This window comes from Girardinichthys multiradiatus, chromosome 3 (assembly GCF_021462225.1).
Source record: "Girardinichthys multiradiatus isolate DD_20200921_A chromosome 3, DD_fGirMul_XY1, whole genome shotgun sequence".
Taxonomy (NCBI): domain Eukaryota; kingdom Metazoa; phylum Chordata; class Actinopteri; order Cyprinodontiformes; family Goodeidae; genus Girardinichthys; species Girardinichthys multiradiatus.
Genome location: NC_061796.1, coordinates 22,229,558 through 22,249,631, shown reverse-complemented (window position 1 = coordinate 22,249,631; position 20,074 = coordinate 22,229,558). Strand labels below are relative to the sequence as shown.

The window sequence follows — 20,074 nt, the reverse complement described above, 5'->3', positions numbered from 1 at the left end:
GCAGCAAAGTAACCAAGCCACACCACCAACAACAACCCAGACAGTGACAGACATACTACTTAAATAGAGGTGAAACTAAATTGGGAGAAACCATTTCAAGGGACACACAACTGCAAAAAGGATAAAAAAACTAAAATATTTACATTAAATGAACAGCTAATAAAATAAATTACAGATCAAGACAAAACAGAAAATATTTTAATTTAAACCCAATAAGTACTCCAAACTTGACATAGAAAACATATGTGAAACCAAACTCCCTTCCCATTCCCTGATGGTGCGTCCCAGAACCAATAAATGTGCTCAAGCCCCCAGGGAATGTTTTGCCTGTGCACACCTACTGGGAAAGGGAAATGGCAGGGGTAAGTACTCAAATTGAACTTTCATATGTTTTCCTTTAATGCAATTAAAATTTAACAATCATTTATTATCTTGAAAAGATAATTTAATTTACCTTTACAGAAAAACCAAGATGAGGCCTGCTAAAGAAGCAACACCCCAAACAAATCGTTTGCACCCAAAATAACCAAAATAAACTGAATTGCCAAACAAGATATTGTTTAACTGTGTTGTCTTTCACCAACAAATATAAATATACATGTAACAATGGCTCATTGTTACAAACCTACTGTAAAATGCAATAGTGGAAGTATGTTTTAGTCAGTTTTTCTTTGAATTTTGATTTATTTAAATATTTTCTTTTCTAGGTTATTATTTTCATGTTTATTGCTTTGTTTTTTTTAAATATTATTTTTGTTAAATATAAAAAATCCTTTTATTCCTTCAAGAAATATCCAATAAAATCCTTATCCCTGAGAAAAAATCCTTCATTCTTCAGACTGACGTTTGTGTTCTATTTATTTTTGTCAGACTGAATAATATTTAATGAGACTGAAAAAGGCTTGAGACAACGATATAGTTTAAAGTAGTGTATCCAGTGCAATACCACTAACTTTCACGCTGATGTCATCAAGGTAGCTCTAGTACAGAATATGGATTTTTCCAGGACAGAGTTATAGAAAAGCACAGATGTCAGATTTATCATCTATTTTATTTAGACACATAAATACATAAATAGAAGATTCCATTGTAAGCCACACTGAAACAGAAACTAGCATTTACATTTATTCATACCACCATATGACGATGTAAGATGTGTGTTGCCAGCTGTGAGCAGTCTTATTGCACATACACAAACGGTTAAACATGCAGTCAGGATGAGCTCAGTTCAGTGAGGCATCTGAGGCTAAAATATTTGCCACAGATGTGTTTGGGCAAAAAAAAAAGGAAAGTAACCTAAAATAAATATTATTACAACTTTGTGCACAATTATATATGTTCTCACATTAATAATCTCAAAAGTGCAAAAGACTAACCCTAACTCAGAACACTATTACAACAGAAGACAGGTAAAACCTTGTTAGTCTTTTCACCATTTTGTTTATCTTGATGTCTTTGGGAACAAAACATTTTAGGAGGAGATATACAGCAACCAACTCTAAAATACATAATATGTTCTACTGATAAAAACATTTTTTTGTCTATAGCAATACTGCATAACATTAAGGTTCAGCAGGCCACTGCAATCTCTGATAAAGATGTATCAATCTTTCGGTTTGGAGGTAGGCTCCAGCACAAAATTACAGAGAGCTCTGTGAAGCTGTTTGTACATTCATGTTTTTACATGGCATCCAATAAACAGTAGCTCAGCACACAAGGAAGGCAGTATGAAGAGATCAGTGTGGAGAAAAGAGACAGAATTGAGCAAGAAGGGGACTTTATGTTCTTGTCTGAGGAAAAAATACAGTGCTTTTACACAAAGGCAGATTGAGGAGGCTGGCTGGTAACTATAGCACTGATACAGCAACAGGACATACAGCAGCAGGTGGAAAAAATGCTTGTTGACAAGGGGATACATTATTTTATTTATGTATAACTTACCAGTGGCTTAAAACTTGGCCAAATAGGAATTTGTTTCCTATTCATACAATCTTCCATATGCCTTTTAAGCTGAAATTAACACAAATTAACACACAACCTTGTCACACAGTGGGATGTCAGATGAGCAAAAATAGGACTTCAATAGTTCTTTTCATGTTTTTATAAAATCACCAGTTAGAAGCACTGTGGTAAATGTTGGGGTTTAGCCTTGGCCCAAAATAGTTTAATTTTCACATCACAGTATATAAATAATTTTATATGAATATAATATTAGTATAATATATGTTGAACCAGTTTTCTGTCTAGGATAGGTTTGAATCAATGTAACGTATTGTGAAAAAATACGTTACCTTTACTTGTTTTAGATTATTTGTTAGTAGCTGAAGGATGAAGGCAGACTTCCAGTTTAAGTTTGGTGAAAAAAACATTTTGCTGAAAAAAGGCAATGAAATTTTGCAACAAAAAACAGAACTGAATGGCCCTGTCTTTTAATGTTTAACCCTGCTTCTTTTCTCATCGACATAAATCTTACAGTGTTCCATCCTGAGGCTCTATGGTTGTAATGTCTTAAATTTATAAAAGAAAAAGATACAGGTATAAATTGAGTTTTTTAAATCTTGGTAAAATGATTATTTCTGAAAAGCACATTTTCATCTATTTTATATATGCTTAGAGCTCAACAAACATTTGACCAAAATTGATTCTCTAAATATGTTATGTCTGTTTGTTGTCCAATTAGCTCAACTTATGCTTCTGTATGACGGCTTGTTCAGATCAAACACATCTATGCAAAAGTCTTAAAAACGAGTAAAAAGTAGCTTACAATGTAGCTTACAAAAGTCCAATAACAACCACTGGTCACCTTTGTGCAGGTGTGTGTGTGGGGGGGGGGGGGGGGGGTGGGGGGAACACAGCCTTGGACTTTCTCCTGAATAGACCAACCACACAGATGCCTAGCAACAGCTGCCAACAGGGTTGTCCTGATATCTGGATATTTCACAATACTTTTGGACCTTTTGATGGTCGTATGAGAAGGTTTTTGCACACACCCTTTGTATGTTGCTTCTTTCATAAACATCTGCTGTTTTACTTCCATCTTTCCAGGCCTTCATGTTACATTTGAAGAAACTATTTTCAGCCAAAAAATAAATAAAAAAATACAACATGGTCTGTGGTATTCACTAAGCATGTCAACTATTAGTGCAGTCTTTACTATTCGATACTTTCTGTAGAGAAATGAGAAAAAACTTGTGGTGTATAACATATAACACAGAACCTCATCCTGGCACATTCTTGGATTTGTATCTTTAGTCCTGTTAATATCATCAACCTGAATAAACAAGGGACAAAACATTTTGGTTATTATTTAGAAATAATTGTATCCATAATACAGTATGTATGTGTTACCTTAAATGATATTTTTTATGTGATATTTTATGTAATCTGTATAATTCAGAAAAAAAGCTAACTTAATCAATGGTACACTTTTGCAGTGATTAATTGTTATTAATATTGCACCTTTAAAGCACCAGACCTGTGTGTTACCAAACAGCACAGAATATAGGAAAGAGTATGAAGGAAAAACTAACTGCACTCAGATGCTAAACAGTTTTAAGCAAAATAACAGAATTCGGCCGATTTTTACACTTACTACTGCGCCTTTTTTTTTTTATAAGCGACACCTTCTTCAGCCTACCTGTAAGATTGGACTGGCTGACCTTTGCAGTTGCTCTTAAATGAGCCATTTTCCCTATTGTAGCCTTGTTAAATGTACTCAGGTTTTTGGGGAAATGAACTGCCTCTGTCCCTGTCTACTTTTAGACACCCTGTCTACTTTTAAGGCTAGGCTTAAAACTTTCCCTTTTGATAAAGCTTATAGATAGAGTGGCTTAGGTTATCCTGAGCTATCTCTGTAGTTATGCTGCAATAGGATTAGACTGCTGGAGGACTTAATGACCACTTTCACTCTCTCTGCTACATTCTCATACTACTCTCCAATTTTGATAAAAATTTGCTGTTATTTCAGCTTATAACTTTATGGTCTCTTTCTGTTTTTCTCTTGCTAGAAGCTACACCTGGCATGCGAATGTGTTAAGTTATGGCACCTTCCTGGAGGGGCTTAGCTCCATCTGCTTAGCTGTCTTTCTCTCCTAGATGAAGCCACTAAGGGAGCTACTACAATTAATGTTTTACCTTTCTTTCCTATACAAAGCCCCTGTTGGTCACGGCAGATGGCCGCTCACACTGAGCCTGGTTCTGCTGGAGGTTTCTTCCTTTTAAAAGGGAGTTTTCCTTTCCACTGTTTCCTTACATAGAAAATGTTTTAACCAATATGAATAATAAACTGAATCTGACTTGAAATCTGTATGATTGATTGAACTGACTTTGTAAGGTTCCTTGAGACGATGTGTTGTGAATCAGCCCTGTATAAATAAATTGAATTAAATTGAATTGAACGAGGCAGGCTGATGGTCCTTGACTGAACAGTCAATCTGGATTTCTCTAGAATTGACAAACAGCTAGCCGCCTCTGCCTGTATGCGTAGTTGTGCAGTCATGGTGCAGTGTTTGTGCAAATTACAATTCTTTATGACTTATTTTTCTTTTAAATCATTTCATTAAACAGGTAAAGATTATAGAATAAAGCTATCATAAGATATCATATTTATTTTATGAAGAAAATGGTGGAATTCTGTTTTGGGCGCTTAATGCATCTTTTTAACAGATGTATTTTTCAGAATAATCTGCTATGTGGAAATAATTTTCGTTAAAAACTCTTGATGGCTTGACGACAACAGATGTCATACAAGTAAATAGTCAGGAAGAAGCGGTATAGAAAATGACTGACTGACTAGTCATTTTCTATACCGCTTCTTCCTTAGTGGGTCACGGGGAAGCTGGTCCTCATCTCCAGCAGTCTATGGGTGGAAGGCAGGGGAACACGCCTCCCGCCCATAGACAGGAGGCGTCAAAACATTTGGACTGCATTCACACTTGTATTAACCTCTGTCCAGGTGTGACTGGGTGGCTCAGGATAGATCTTAGACCACCTCTGCAGGTGGTCCAAGCAAAGCCATCCTTCATCTCTTTACAGTGCATTCATACCTCCATTCAACTTGTTCTGTGGATAAATGTTAAACTGCTGTCACACTGTTTCTTTTCCTGTCTTGTATGTTGGAGTATTCAAAATGCATGTTATGTGGGTCTAAATATGAGGAAATCAGTAGGATTTCATGGAACATCAAGTCCCGTCATATCGTTGAAACATGTGGGTTGTTTTTGACTTTCACTCATCTTTCATCCGTCCATTATCTATACCTGGGACAATATCTATAAATGGGCTTTAAATTTTGAAATGCATGCCATAAATCTGCAAACTATGTCAATTTGTTCTATATTTTTAGTAATTCCTGTACACACTTTTGGCATTTGTACTGCTGTACTACTGTTAGTACATCTTAGATAATCTTCTAGATTTTACAATCTGTCATACTCAATTAAAATACTACAAATGTTGTCATTATACCCAGTGGATTTGCTACTCTTCTTCTCTGCTCCCTTTCCCCCCTTTATTTTATAAAGAACATTTTAGTCATGTTTTGTGATGAGATAGAACAGACCTTTGCGATTATGTTTGTTTCACCTGGCACTGCAATCGTCAATTACAACAAAAAATAGCAAAGGATTCAAACATAATCCAGAGCATCTGAAAAACACATTACATTGTCTCCATGTTTTAGCCCCTAAAGCACTGAATTAGTTTTTAAAGAGTCAGTGGCTAAAATTATAACAGCAGTGAAAACTGCTAGATTTCTGTCAAAGCTTTTGCTAATGCTGCCAACTTCATCGCCCATGCTTCTTTGCATCAGTTAGGCCTAATTGCTTAGGTTGCACACATCACTACTTTGAAGCAACACTGGGTGTCTGGGGTTGCCATCATCGGTAATTAACAGGCACTCTTTCAGCCTGTATGGTTCACTAAATGAAAAAGAAAGCCTACTTCCTTTCCATCTATCAGGCTGCTTTGTCAGCCAAAGTCTTGCAGGGAAGGATAATAATCTTTTCTTAATTTGAAAAGGAGAACCAAACCAAAATTGTGGTGGAAATGTCAGAGGAGAGTGAAAGAAGTGTAGTTTTCTGTGACGCATTTTCAAATAACTCGTGATTTTAGATGGGGTTAGTAGAGTGTTTAGATAATGTGCCTAATAAATCAACCTCTTTATGTGCATTTTGGATACAGTGCATTAGCGCATTAGGAAACACTTAACTGTTTCTATCTCCATTCTGGCTTATCCTTTTTTAACAGTTGGTGAAAAACAAACAACCAACTGAGAGCTTTTTTGTTCATAATGTGTAAGTGAAAAAAAGTCTTCATGTACTGTACAGTATGTTGAATCTCTGATATTTTTGATACAACATTGGCTTTAGTTCAGTTTATCCATCCAACCCATTTTGTCTTCTCTTTCTCCATTTCTCAGAACTTACCGGTCAGGGCGCAAAGGTTGGTGCAGACATTTCTTAAGCTGTAACAACAGATTATCTCCTTGAAAGTCTTCCTCATTTCCTGACTCCTGAACGCATAGATCAGTGGGTCAATCACGGCGTTGCACATAATGAGGATGAGGTACATGTTGAAGTGGGACATGAAGCACACACAGTAGAGGTTGCGAGGGCAGGAGATCATCAGGATCAGGTGAAGGAAGAAAGGAGCCCAGCAGACAATGAAAATGCCCAGGAGGATGGTGAGCGTGATGGCACCCTTCATGCTGGCACGCTGGTGGATGGAGTTGTAGCCTGGCAACGCAGCAATCCGCTTGACGTGTGAGCGGGCTAGCATGAACATGTGGCTGTAGAGGGAGGCCATGATGAGCAGCATGGCAAAGAACATGGACACCAAACAAATGATGACAGGGGTGGTCTCCGAGTAGATGATGAAGACAATCCCACATCCAGTGCAGAAAGTCCAGATTCCTCCAATGATGCAGCCAGCTCTCCTTACTGTCATGATGTTGTGGTACCTCAGAGCATAAAAGATGGTAACATACCTGTGGAAGAAAACATATTGCTTGTTGGTTTTCTAAGGTCCTCTTTATAAATGTACATCTTGATGAAGCATCAGGAGCATCTCTGAGAGTATGTTCTTTAAAATATCAGAATAAAAGGAATTTAATAGAGACCATAATAATACTGCTTTCTATTATTACAACAGACAATAAAAATACTGGTGGTGTCTTGCTGTAGAAAAGAAAGCAGAATTCTTCTAAACAGGTCATGTTTATGACATGAACCCAGATTAAAATATTCAAAATCCTACATTTTGTATCTGCTGTCTTTTATTGAACTAAAATCATTGCTGATACTGTTTTGCATGGCCTTTAAGCAGTGGATTAGAGTAATACCTTGCAATATGTTTCTGTTTACTGCGATTTAAATTTAGCTATGGTGCCAATTAGCTGCCAGTCTCTGCAGTCCCCTGCTGTTGACTGTGAGGACTGCTAAGGCTGCTCTGCCTTGCAAGGATGTTGAAAAAACTGATTAGACATTGTTCCATCATGGTAAAACAGTAACTGCAACCTCATTTCTCTGGTTTGAAAATGGAAGACTAGTCAAGGTTCATATTTTAAGCTGTGGTTAGTGACATTTTGTAAACCATGAACAAGAACTTTTTTCTTTTTTGCATAAATAGCATTTTAAACTCCAATTTAGACATGGGCACACAGTAAAATTATTATTTTCATTTTAAGATTTTCCTGAAAGAGATTTTATGTGCTTTTGATTCTGATTTTACTGTAAAATAAAAATTTCATGTGCTAAATTTATTAAAACAGAAATTAAAACTACACTCACTGACAAAAACAGCTAAGCACAAAGTCTCAGGAGAGACTAAAGTAATGGCTGGATCCAAACAGACATTTGTACAAAAACACACCAGCTAAGAAGTTGGCATGTCTAGAACCAAGAATCAAAGGTCAAAGCTGGGGGCATTACAAGTGGAGTGATAGTATTAAAGGTTACATTTGTATAAAATGGTGTCCTATAATGCCTTCTGGGTGCACAACTTGGTGCCTTAAGGTTAATACCGGGCCTTACAAAAGTATTCAAACACCTTGAAGTTTATCACATTTATCACACTACAACTACAAACACTCATAGCATACATACTCTACTAGAATTGTTTTGTGAAACACCAACACAAAGTTATGCATAATTGTGAATGAAAAGGACACATTGTGTACAAATCAAGTTCAGCCAGACTGGATTCGCAATTAGATTATAGTCTGGATTTTGGCCTACCCTCATGCTTTGATCTATAACAGCTTTTCTTCCTGGATTGCCCAGTATTTGGCTCCATCCATCTTTCCATCAACCCTTCCCTGTCTCTGTCCCCACAGCATTATGCTTTCTTAACCAGGCTTCAAGGTGGGGATTGTGGGATGTCGGTGTTAATTTTAAACCACACATAGCGCACATAGGCCAAATGTTGAGTTTTGGTCTCATCTGACTAGATCACTTAGTACATGTTTACTGTGTTCCCTACATAGCTGGCATCAAACTGCAAATGGACTTCTAATGGTTTTCATTCAAATATGGCATATTAATTGGTCTCATGCCAAAAGACTCGTCCCCTTTAGCCATGGATCTCTGCAGCTCCTCCAGAGTTAACATAGGCCTCTTGTTTGCTTTTTTGAACAATGCTGTCCTTCCCGGTCATTTAGATGGACAGTCATGTCTTGGTAGATGTGCACTTGTGCAATACTCTTTCTGTGTTTGGATGACGAGATAAACAGTGCTCTGTGAGATGCTCAAAGTTTGGGATACTTTTGAGGTAAATCTGCTTTAAACTTCTCCACTGCTGTGTTCCTAGGTCTTAAAAAGCTTTTTTTCAATAACGAAACCTGTGAGGCCTGCCATGGATTTTTTTGTCATAATGAAAAATGTGACAATGCAACAGAATGGATCTGTAACTCCAATAATAACAATATCATATAAGCCACGCAGATATTTCACTCACCTCGACATGCAGGATGTTCGACACTGATTCTGAGGATAATTTACACACAGGAGGAAGGCAAATAGTTTTCGTCAGGTTATGGGTGCTAGAGTAAAGTGAATAAGGGTGAATACTAATGCATGCCTCACTTTACAAATTTATATTTGTAAAAAGGCAGAAAACCATATTTCCTTTTCCATCCACTTAGCATTTTGTGCTGCTTTGTGTTTGTCTGTAACATCGCATCATTGATGCTTTTGTGTCTCATGTGACAAAATGTGAAAAAATTAAAGGGTTATAAATACTTCTGTGAGGTATTATTGCCCAGAGTGCTTTTTCACTCTGTACCTGTCTACAGCGATGGCCAGCAAGCTACACATGGAAGCAACAACGGAGATGCAGATCATAGAGTCAAAAACATTGTCCATCTGTATGATGAAGTGCTCCTCCACCACCAGCTGTCTGTTGTTGAGAAGGTAAATGATGATGGTCTCCCATGCGTTGGACACGCTCACTAGCATGTCTGCCACGGCCAGACTGCAACAAAGCATAAATGTTAATGGAAGCTTTGGCCATAGACATACATTTTTAAATTTTCTGTACAGACATGCTTCCTCCAAGAGACAGCAGATGATGCTGCCAGACCTTCCTGTTGTGTAATGATGCATTTAAATCCCTGCCTCACAGCAGAAACGTCAGTTAAATCACTCAATGTGCAACCCTTCACATTCTCTCTCTGTGGGTGAGCCATTTTCTTGTCGCTCACATTGCGATTCCAATCCAAACTATGATTCATACATGATAAGTTGGTACCACTGATAGATGCACTTTGCTATAAAGCAACATGCTGGCAGGTGTTTGAGATTATGTTTTTTTGAGTCAAATCTGGGATGCCCAAATCCTGTCCTTGAGAGCTACGATCAGGCAACGTTTTGATGCATTCCTTCTCTAGCAAACCTGAATCAAATAAATGGTTCGCTACCAGGCCTCTGAATGACATATTGATGAAGGAATTCAGCCATTTGATCCAGGTGTGTAGAAGGGTTGACACATGTTAATGCTGAATATGAATGAATTAAAAAAAATGTCTCTTTCTTCTCTGTTGCAACTGTGTTCTTATTGTCCACTCCTTCACCATAGATTGTGCATGTATGTATTGTTTGAAAGGTTTTCTTCTTCTCCCTCTAAAGGTCAGAGCTGAAAGAACAAAATGACACCATTCTGTTCTTGCATCTCTCGTTTGGGAGTTCTGCTAATATTCTGAAAACACCTTCTGTCTTGTGTGATGTCTGAGAAAGAATTAGAGGATTTGTGTTGCAGTGGGAGGGACCTATGTATTGTTTTGGAGTAAAAATTCATAGCAAAATTAATATTTTAAATATATGCTGCTCAAAAAAAATAAAGGGAACACTAAAATAACACATCCTAGATCTGATTGAATTAAATATTCTAATTGAATACTTTGTTCTGTACAAAGTTGAATGTGCTGATAACAAAATCACACAAAAATCATCAATGGAAATCAAATTTATTAACCAATGGAGGCCTGGATTTGGAGTCACACACAAAATTAAAGTGGAAAAACACACTAGAGGCTGATCCAACTTTGATGTAATGTCAAAATGAGGCTCAGTATTGTGTGTGGTCTCCACGTGTCTGTATGACCTCCCTACAACACCTGGGCATGCTCCTGATGAGATGGTGGATGGTCTCCTGAGGGATCTCCTCCCGGACCTGGACTAAAACATCCGCCAACTCCTGGACAGTCTGTGGTGCAACGTGACGTTGGTGGATGGAGCGAGACATGATGTCCCAGATGTGCTCAATCGGATTCAGGTCTGGGGAACGGGCGGGTCAGTCCATAGCTTCAATGTCTTCATCTTGCATGAACTGCTGACACACTCTGCCACATGACCAACCGTACCAGCATATGGTCTCACAAGAGGTCTGAGGATCTCATCTCGGTACCTAATGGCAGTCAGGCTACCTCTGACGAGCACATGGAGGCCCGTGTGGCCCTCCAACGAAATGCCACCCCACACCATTACTGACCCACTGCCAAACCGGTCATGCTGAAGGATGTTGCAGGCAGCAGATCGCTCTCCACGGTGTCTCCAGACTCTGTCACGTCTGTCACATGTGCTCAGTGTGAACCTGGTTTCATCTGTGAAGAACACAGGGCGCCAGTGGCGAATTTGCCAATCCTGGTGTTCTCTGGCAAATGCCAAGCGTCCTGCACGGTGTCATACCATCCTCATGGAGTCGGTTTCTAACCGTTTGTGCAGACACATGCACATTTGTGGCCTGCTGGAGGTCATTTTGCAAGGCTCTGGCAGTGCTCCTCCTGTTCCTCCTTGCACAAAGGCGGAGGTAGCGGTCCTGCTGCTGGGTTGTTGCCCTCCTACGGCCTCCTCCACGTCTCCTGGTGTACTGGTCTGTCTCCTGGTAGCGCCTCCAGGCTCTGGACACTACGCTGACAGACACAGCAAACCTTCTTGCCACAGCTCGCATTGATGTGCCATCCTGGATGAGCTGCACTACCTGAGCCACTTGTGTGGGTTGTAGAGTCCGTCTCGTGCTACCACGAGTGTGAAAGCACCACCAACATTCAAACGTGACCAAAACATCAGCTAGAAAGCATAGGTACTGAGAAGTGGTCTGTGGTCCCCACCTGCAGAACCACTCCTTTATTGAGTGTCTTGCTAATTGCCAAAGATTTCCCCCTGTTGTTTTTTTCATTTGCACAACAACATGTGAAATTGATTGTCAATCAGTGTTGCTTCCTAAGTGGACAGTTTGATTTCACAGAAGTTTGATTTACTTGGAGTTATATTGTGTTGTTTAAGTGTTCCCTTTATTTTTTTGAGCAGTGTATATTTATCTGTAAGTACAACCTCAGTAAAACAGTACCACCATTCTAACACGCATTTTTGAAACATTAATACAGCAGAACTTGCATTTTTTTTATTTAGAAGTTGAATGCTCCAAGTTTTAAGTTAAAAAAATAGACAAACAGGTCCCCTGAAGACAGAATTTTGAAATGGGAAAGTCAGAAGATTTTCATAAGGTCAAAATCCAATATGGATGGTGTGTGTATAAAATATAATTATTGCTGCAGTTATAAATAAATTATTTATTGATGGGTAAATCTTTCATACAGATAGTGTTACAAATTCTCTGTTGGAACATATGCTTTTTTAGTACTGTAACATATAAAGTGCAAAGAAATACGCTTGCTTTGCTAACAATAGTTACAGGGGTTGGACAATGAAACTGAAACACCTGTCATTTTATTGTGGGAGGTTTCATGGCTAAATTGGACCAGCCTGGTAGCCAGTCTTCATTGATTGCACATTGCACCAGTAAGAGCAGAGTGTGAAGGTTCAATTAGCAGGTTAAGAGCACAGTTTTGCTCAAAGTATTGAAATGCACACAACATTATGGATGACATACCAGAGTTCAAAAGAGGAAAAATTGTTGGTGCACGTCTTGCTTGCACATCTGTGACCAAGACAGCAAGTCTTTGTGATGTATCAAGAGCCACGGTATCCAGGGTAATGTCAGCATACCACCAAGAAGGATGAACCACATCCAACAGGATTAACTGTGGACGCAAGAGGAAGCTGTCTGAAAGGGATGTTCGGGTGCTAACCTGGATTGTATCCAAAAAACATAAACCACGGCCGCCCAAATCACGGCAAAATTTAATGTGCACCTCAACTCTCCTGTTTCCACCAGAACTGTCCGTCGGGAGCTCCACAGGGTCAATATACACGGCCGGGCTGCTATAGCCAAACCTTTGGTCACTCATTTCAATGCCAAAAGTCGGTTCCAATGGTGCAAGGAGCGCATTTCTTGGACTGTGGACAATGTGAAACATGTATTGTTCTCTGATGAGTCCACCTTTACTGTTTTCCCCACATCCGGGAGAGTTACGGTGTGGAGAAGCCCCAAAGAAGCGTACCACCCAGACTGTTGCACACCCAGAGTGAAGCATGGGGTTGGATTAGTGATGGTTTGGGCTGCCATATAATGGCATTCCCTTGGCCCAATACTTGTGCTAGATGGGCGCGTCACTGCCAAGGACTACCGAACCATTCTTGAGGACCATGTGCATCCAATCATTCAAACATTGTATCCTGAAGGCGGTGCCGTGTATCAGGATGGCAATGCACCAATACACACAGCAAGACTGGTGAAAGATTGGTTTGATGAACATGAAAGTGAAGTTGAACATCTCCCATGGCCTGCACAGTCACCAGATCTAAATATTATTGAGCCACTTTGGGGTGTTTTGGAGGAGCGAATCAGGAAACGTTTTCCTCCACCAGTATCACGTAGTGACCTGGCCACTATCCTGCAAGAAGAATGGCTTAAAATCCCCCTGACCACTGTGCAGGACTTGTATATGTCATTCCCAAGATGAATTGACGCTGTATTGGCTGTAAAAGGAGGCCCTACACCATACTAATAAATTATTGTGGTCTAAAACCAGGTGTTTCAGTTTCATTGTCCAACCCCTGTATTTTGTCACTGAGCAGAACAGTTAGCACAGACTTCTGGTTTTCCAACTCGCAACTGGAACTTGATTAAACTAGGCCTGATTTATACAAGATTCACATTCAGAGTCCAGAGGTAATAATTAATCTCCACAGGTCTGTCATCCAATTCAGCTTTACTTAAAGTTTCCACTGCACTTGGGTTTTGAGTATATTTATATATATATATATATATATATATATAAATAAAACCTTCAACAATACAGACAAACTATGGTGATGATTTGTGGATTTTCCAGCATGAGGGACCCCAGTTTCGCAAAGCAAGAATGGTTGAGACTGTAAATATTGACTCGGTGTATAAATTGTATGTGTACATTAAAAAGAGCAGTAAAAACATAAAAATGTATTTTTAAAGATGTTTTGTATAAAAAAGAAACATGTAAAATAATTAAAAGTATCAAAGCCATAAAACAACATCCGTGTCACTGCCAAGATGCTCAAATTTGCAAAAGTGCACGCTTATGAAAATAGACTTTAGGGACGTGATTAATTTTCAGACTGCAGTAAACATTGAAAGTAGAATATACAGTTGAATTTGGATAAAATACTCTTGTGGAGATTTTTTTTAGCAAACATCTGAACAATACTGAATTGCCAATAAATGTAATTTGAAGTGGCAGTTGAATAACTGTCTGTACAACTGTACATGGATACCTCATCATTGGGCCCTGAATCAGACGTCATGCACATTGGATCACATTTCATAAGTAGGACTGAACAGTTTTCTATTGTATCTGGCCACTGTCACTCACTGAAAAAAATTGTTTATTAAGTATCGTGCCTATTGCTATAAAGTCCTACACTGTTGTTTAACTACATCACTCTAAACTAATTTAATTATTTTTTAGTTTCTGAATTAACTTTGCTATGAAAACAGTGGGAAAAAGCTCTTAGAAGGGAAAGTTTAACTTAGGACCAAAACCAGACACGTACCAGGGTACCCACACAATCGACGGTAGAAGAAGGATCGGCAGACAAGAAGAGAGTAAGAGTATAGGAGGAGGAATGGAGACGAACACAAAACGGCATAAGAAAGAGATGGTTAAGAAAGAGAGGAGGAGGAAGTGGTGGAAGAGAGGTGAAGAAAGAGCTGTGTTTGCGATTATTCTTATTTTGATGGTTAAACTGTAATTTATTATGATTGGAAATTTTGTAATTTATAATGATTTTGAAAGCGTGTAATTTTCAGAATGTTTCATTGTATTAAACTAAATGCTCCTTATAAGAGGAGAAACAGTTATTTATCTATTGTACTTCTGTCTGTTTAAAAACACATTGGTTGTTTCTTCCATTTGTTGTTTATGTAACAAACTATCTGATCTACATCTTCTTTTGTCTTCATTAAGGAACTGATTACAATTAGTTTGAAAAGGAGGCATCAGATAACAAATTAGGATATTTAGATTAAGCTATTGAGATATCTGAGTTTTGGGAATAGTATCAAATCACAACTTAAAATATTATTACATATCAGAGTAACTAAATCCTATCATGAAATAGTTCAGAACTTTTTACTAAAACTTTTTACTGTGATTTTTACTAAACTAGGATCATTAGAATCATATACCTAGTTGAAAGAAATTAAGGGCAAACATTTTTAAGTGAAGTCATTAAAGACATTTTTAAGTTATTAAAGCCATTTTTACCCAAATTTCAAGAATATAATCATAATAAATGTTCACCTGCAGACAAAAAAGTACATGGGTGAGTGGAGGTTCTTGTTCTTTACTATTGCCGTAATGACCATGATGTTTTCCAGTAATGAGATGATACCCAGGATCAGAAAAATCTGAAGAGAAATGGAAAAATATAGAGCAACATTAAGTAGATAAAGAAACAGTAACTCAGGGTGAGGATCATCATGGATCACAGGATAAATCTGAAAGGTTCCCAGGTACTTAACATCACACACACTGATACAGACCTCCCCAGCAATGTGGACCTGCTCACAAGCTGCAGGTTTTTCGGTGGTCGCCTTGTCCTGTAGAAGTGGAGTAGCAAGGGTGTTGTTTTGGTAATAGTTGGAAAAGGTCCATGTGGAGTTACCTAGCAGCTCCTCCTCCTGGTATGTTGATGTGTTCATTCTGTTCATTCCTGCTGAGGTTCTCCTCCAGATAATCCTCACTTTATCTGCAGGCCATTTTTTAACAGACTGACAGAACAGATATTATAATGAATCTCATGCAATCTTGATGCTTATAGGATCGTGTTTTATTAATGATTTTTCCTCTCATGCCAATTTTAAACTAACTGGATTCAAAGATCTGTCAAAAGGCAAGATGTAGCCTTACAGCCATTTGTTTCTTATATCAGAATTAGTCGATGAGATCTAAAACGCTTGGCCACAAAGATGTCTTAAAGCTACTCTTTCAAGTCGGTTACATTGCACCTCATTAGCTGAGGAGGTTAGCTGTATCCACTGTTATTTCTTTTAATTAACCTCCAAAAATGGGAGGGTTTACAGTTTTGTGGCCTACTTTCAGGCTTTAGAGTTTTTGTTCTTTCACAAAGTTAGCAGTTCATTCCTAGATCTTTGTCACTGTCTATTAATATAACAAAGTTGAATTTCATGTGATGGGTGATATATTTTACTTCTCTGGGTGGAGGGAGGAAATAGGATTGCCTGTCTTTCAGTTTTCGAATGAACCTCCATGTTAAGACGTTATTCTTTAAAAATAGTGGCTGTTTTTTCTAAATATTTCTATATGCAAGGTAAACAGCAAAACATTTCAAGATTTTTATCCTGCAAGAGGTGAAAGAGTATGCGCCTTTTGCAAATTACTTCTGTTTTTTGTTTTTCTTAAATGTTGTAGATCATCAAAATGATTTGAGTATCACTCTGAGATAAAACAACCTGGCCCTAGTGAAAATATAAGTTCCCCTTTATTAAATCAATATTTAAATGTAATCAAGTTTTTGTTGGTTTCATTTCAGTAGCCTCATCAATGACTGATTACTGCTAGACCTCAATCAATAAAGAAATCACTTAAATGGAACCAGTCGGACAACATCAAATAGGCTGAAAGATCTTATAAATCCTCAGTTTAAGGAAATCCAGGAACAGATTGCTCTAGGTCAGACTGTAAGTGCCTCAGTGTTATAGTCTCAGCCTCAGCTGATGAAGTGGGATGTAACCGACTTGAAAGGGTAGCCTTAGGACATCCCTGTGACCAAGCGTTTTAGATCTCATGACTTCACAAAAGGATCCTTTGACTTATGTCGTATGAGTTGAGTCTTGAGTAGCCTTTATGTTTCACAGATATAATATACAGCTACTATCTGATTCTTGTGATACATCAGGGGTTTTTCAGGGCACCTGAACAACTCAGAGGGAAAAATATTGCTCTTTTAGATCAACAAACAAATTTTAATACCACTAAGTAATAAGATAACCTGAGTAAATACAAAATGTAGCTTTCAAATAATATTTTAATTAATAAGATAAATAGCTATCCAAATAAGCCTGGCAATGTGTGAACATATAGTTGCATCAATTGTTAAACCAGGAAGCCATTGTCCAAAAATGGAGAAAACATGGAACAGTGAGTGACTCGATGACTCATCCAGAAGGTCTCAGAAGAACCTAGAACAACATTTAAAGCTCTACAGGATTCTCTTTGTCCAGTAAGGTCATTGATTACAATTAGACAGTGCAAACCACACCAAAAAGAGAGAAACCATGCTTGGCAGGATGTCAGGGTGGTTTTCTGAGCAAAATGTATAAGCCTGGATCCCCTTAGGTAATAATAGATAACTGTAATTTAATGGAAGTGAGAGGGGAGGTGGAGGGTTTGAGGATTCAAAACACAGTTGTACCAGAATGGGATGCTGTGACATGATGTTTTACTGGAAGTGGTATGCCCATCTCACATATGCCAAAGACATCTTGACTATCCCTAAGACTTTTGGGAAAAGCATCAGTCTTAAAACTAACGTCATACTGACAGTCAAACGTGGTGATGGTAGCGTCATGGTCTGGGCTGCTTTGATGCTTTAGGAGCATCCCATGACTGATAAAACCATAAACACTGGATATTCTCCAACACTATTTTCTAGATCCAAAGTACACAGATCCAAAGCACACCAGTAAGTCTACCTCTAAATGGCTTAAAAACACAAAAGCCTAGTCAAAGTCAGGACTTAAATCCAGTGCCCCCAAAACAACCAATAGTTCAAAATTAAAACAATTCAGCTCATAAACGTGGGCCAGAATATTTCAACAGGCGATGTTGTGGAAGAACATGACAGTTATCACATTGCTTGGTGGAATTTGCTGCGCCAATAGTGGCACAACCTGTTATTAGGTTTAGGAGGCACAATTCATCTTTTTATGGGCCTGATTGGTTTGCATTTTGCAATTTTGCTTTCTGACTCCTAAGCCCCCGTTTTGGACAGTAATTTGTCTTTTTCCACTGCGCTCACTCCTGCTTCTGTCTTTGATGATGGGCGCTGGAAAAAGTCATTTCAATCCCTGTTCCATCATCTGCTTCAAACACTTTCGGCAGACTTGTCATGCTGCCAGTCTACTTTTCGCCCACATCCTTAGGCAGTTAAATTGGATTCAGATCTGGTGACTGGAAAGCTCACTGGATCTAAGCTGTGGCCAAAAAGAAAAACAACCAATCAGCTGCTATATCCAGGTGGGTCGTTAAATAAAATCCTTGATTAAGTGTTATTAAACGTTTCTAAATGTCTGGGAGGAATAATCAATACACAAACAGAAATCTGAGTTTTGCAGAAATAAGAAGGCAGGGTGGGTGTATAAATTTAAGCAGTTAACAGAAGCAGAACCTCATGTTACCTTTTGTGCTTGTCTTTTCTTTGAAGTTGTCAGTTATCCTGCTTTAACGGAAGTTTTCAATGCCTCTTCATCTATTGCACACATAATTATGCAATCTTGTTTTTCAGAATGTGCCAACAAATGCACACATTCTCACACATCTGTTGTTGATTTTCTTCACCTACCCCTAAATGACATCACATGAACCAGAAATGATTTTATGTTAAAGTTCAAAGAGTTTCCTGCAGAGGTGGTGTAGGAGGAATCCCTGTGGAAGCTTCTCTTCACTTCCAGCATAGAGAAATGTAGCATCCAGCATACATAACCCAGGAGTAAAACATTTCACACTAAAGGATGCCGAAAGGAGTTAATGCAGCTCTGCCATCAAGGGACCGTTTAGGTCTCCAGGTTCATCCATGTACACAGATGATGTAACAAGTTTTTGAGCCAACGCTTTAATTGCTCAGACAAAGAAGCCCACTCTTCTAACATATTAACTATGGCCAACAGTAGCTAAAATAAAAACAGATGAAAGTTGTTTGCCTCGATTCACCCTTTCACATGTTAATTGGAGCCTGTAGGCACATTGACAAAGAAATTGTCTATCTAAATGTGTTTCTCATACAGACTTTTAATATCCCAATAGTTTGTTCCAAATGTCGATTTTGAAAGGGCTCTTAGTTTTCAACAGATTTCAAAATATCTACTGTATGTTATATATTAGCTGAGGAGATGTTAGCATGTCCGACAGTGACTAATTAATAACATAAAAGCCTGGAGGAGCTCTGTTTCAGCATCAAAGCTGAAACGCATTATGGAAACATTTTCGCATTTAATTCAGTTGTAGGTGGCAGCCACCTGTGTACTGCCTGCTTAGGTGTGATTATGGACCACTGTTCCGTTTCCTACTGCTGTGACTTAGGTCATTTGTTGGCAGTGTGCATTTACGATTTCAAAGACAAAGAGCATGTACTGCACATGAAAGGCCACTGTGGAGAAGTTAAAGATGGTAAAGCATTGTTTGGGAAGAATTAAGCTCTCAGCTGTCATCATTGCCATCCTGCATTGTTGTTGCCTGTAGTTTTGAAAACAAGCTACCCACGGTTAAACCAAAATTATTTATACCACTGGCAGAGTTAGGTTTAAACTATACTTTTAATTTGATCAACTCTTTAATAAAGGTTATTTTCATTGATAATTGAGAATGGTAAAAATTACCCAGGACATGACATCTCTAATGCTTAAGGCAATACATTAGCAGAAGGCAATTGGACTTCTTCTGTTTTTCAAAGACGTTTCACCTCTAATCTAAAAGACTCATCCAAAAGGCTTCTTTAGTTCAGAAGAGTTGCCTTCTACTTTAGCACTTAGAATGGTATGAATAATTTAGGCATGCCCTTAATACAATATAAACTGAAATATTTGGGCGGGGCACTTAACCTCAGGTGTGCACGTTTGTGAGTGTAATTGGGTGAAAGTGGCTCTTGTGTAAAGCGCTTTGAGTGGTCACTATGTCTTGAAAAGCACTGTTTAAGTTCAGTTCATCAACCAGGTTGAATTAAAATTAATCAAATCTGCCAGAGGTATGAATATTTTTGGGCATAACTGTGTGTTGTATAAGTTGTGACACAGTGATAATTGGTCATTGATTTTTCCATCTAAATAGTTATGTTTGCATTTGGACAATTAGAGTCACATTTACCCAGCTGCACAAACAAAAGTGACTACTCTTCTCACTGAGCCACAGTTACCTCTATGGAAATAATATAATAATGCTAAAGTCAGCAGGTTGTTTTAATTC

General features: G+C 38.3%; 1 protein-coding gene across 3 annotated transcripts in view; it reads right to left on the bottom strand.

Annotated features, from left to right (window-relative positions):
* Positions 1-1,032: 1,032 nt before the first annotated feature.
* Positions 1,033-20,074, bottom strand: part of mc5ra (melanocortin 5a receptor) — a 45,850-nt gene continuing 26,808 nt past the window's right edge. For 2 of the 3 annotated variants that reach the window (XM_047361893.1, XM_047361894.1), the window contains exons 2-5: positions 15,418-15,645; positions 15,176-15,282; positions 9,280-9,468; positions 3,897-6,985 (exon numbers count right to left, since the gene is read on the bottom strand). In XM_047361893.1, the coding sequence (XP_047217849.1) occupies positions 6,415-6,985; positions 9,280-9,468; positions 15,176-15,282; positions 15,418-15,585 (1,035 nt within the window). In that variant the 5' untranslated portion in view covers positions 15,586-15,645 and the 3' untranslated portion in view covers positions 3,897-6,414. Of the gene's footprint in view, positions 3,272-3,896; positions 6,986-9,279; positions 9,469-15,175; positions 15,283-15,417; positions 15,646-20,074 lie in introns of those variants that run through there. The other variant, XM_047361895.1, reaches the window with a different exon arrangement.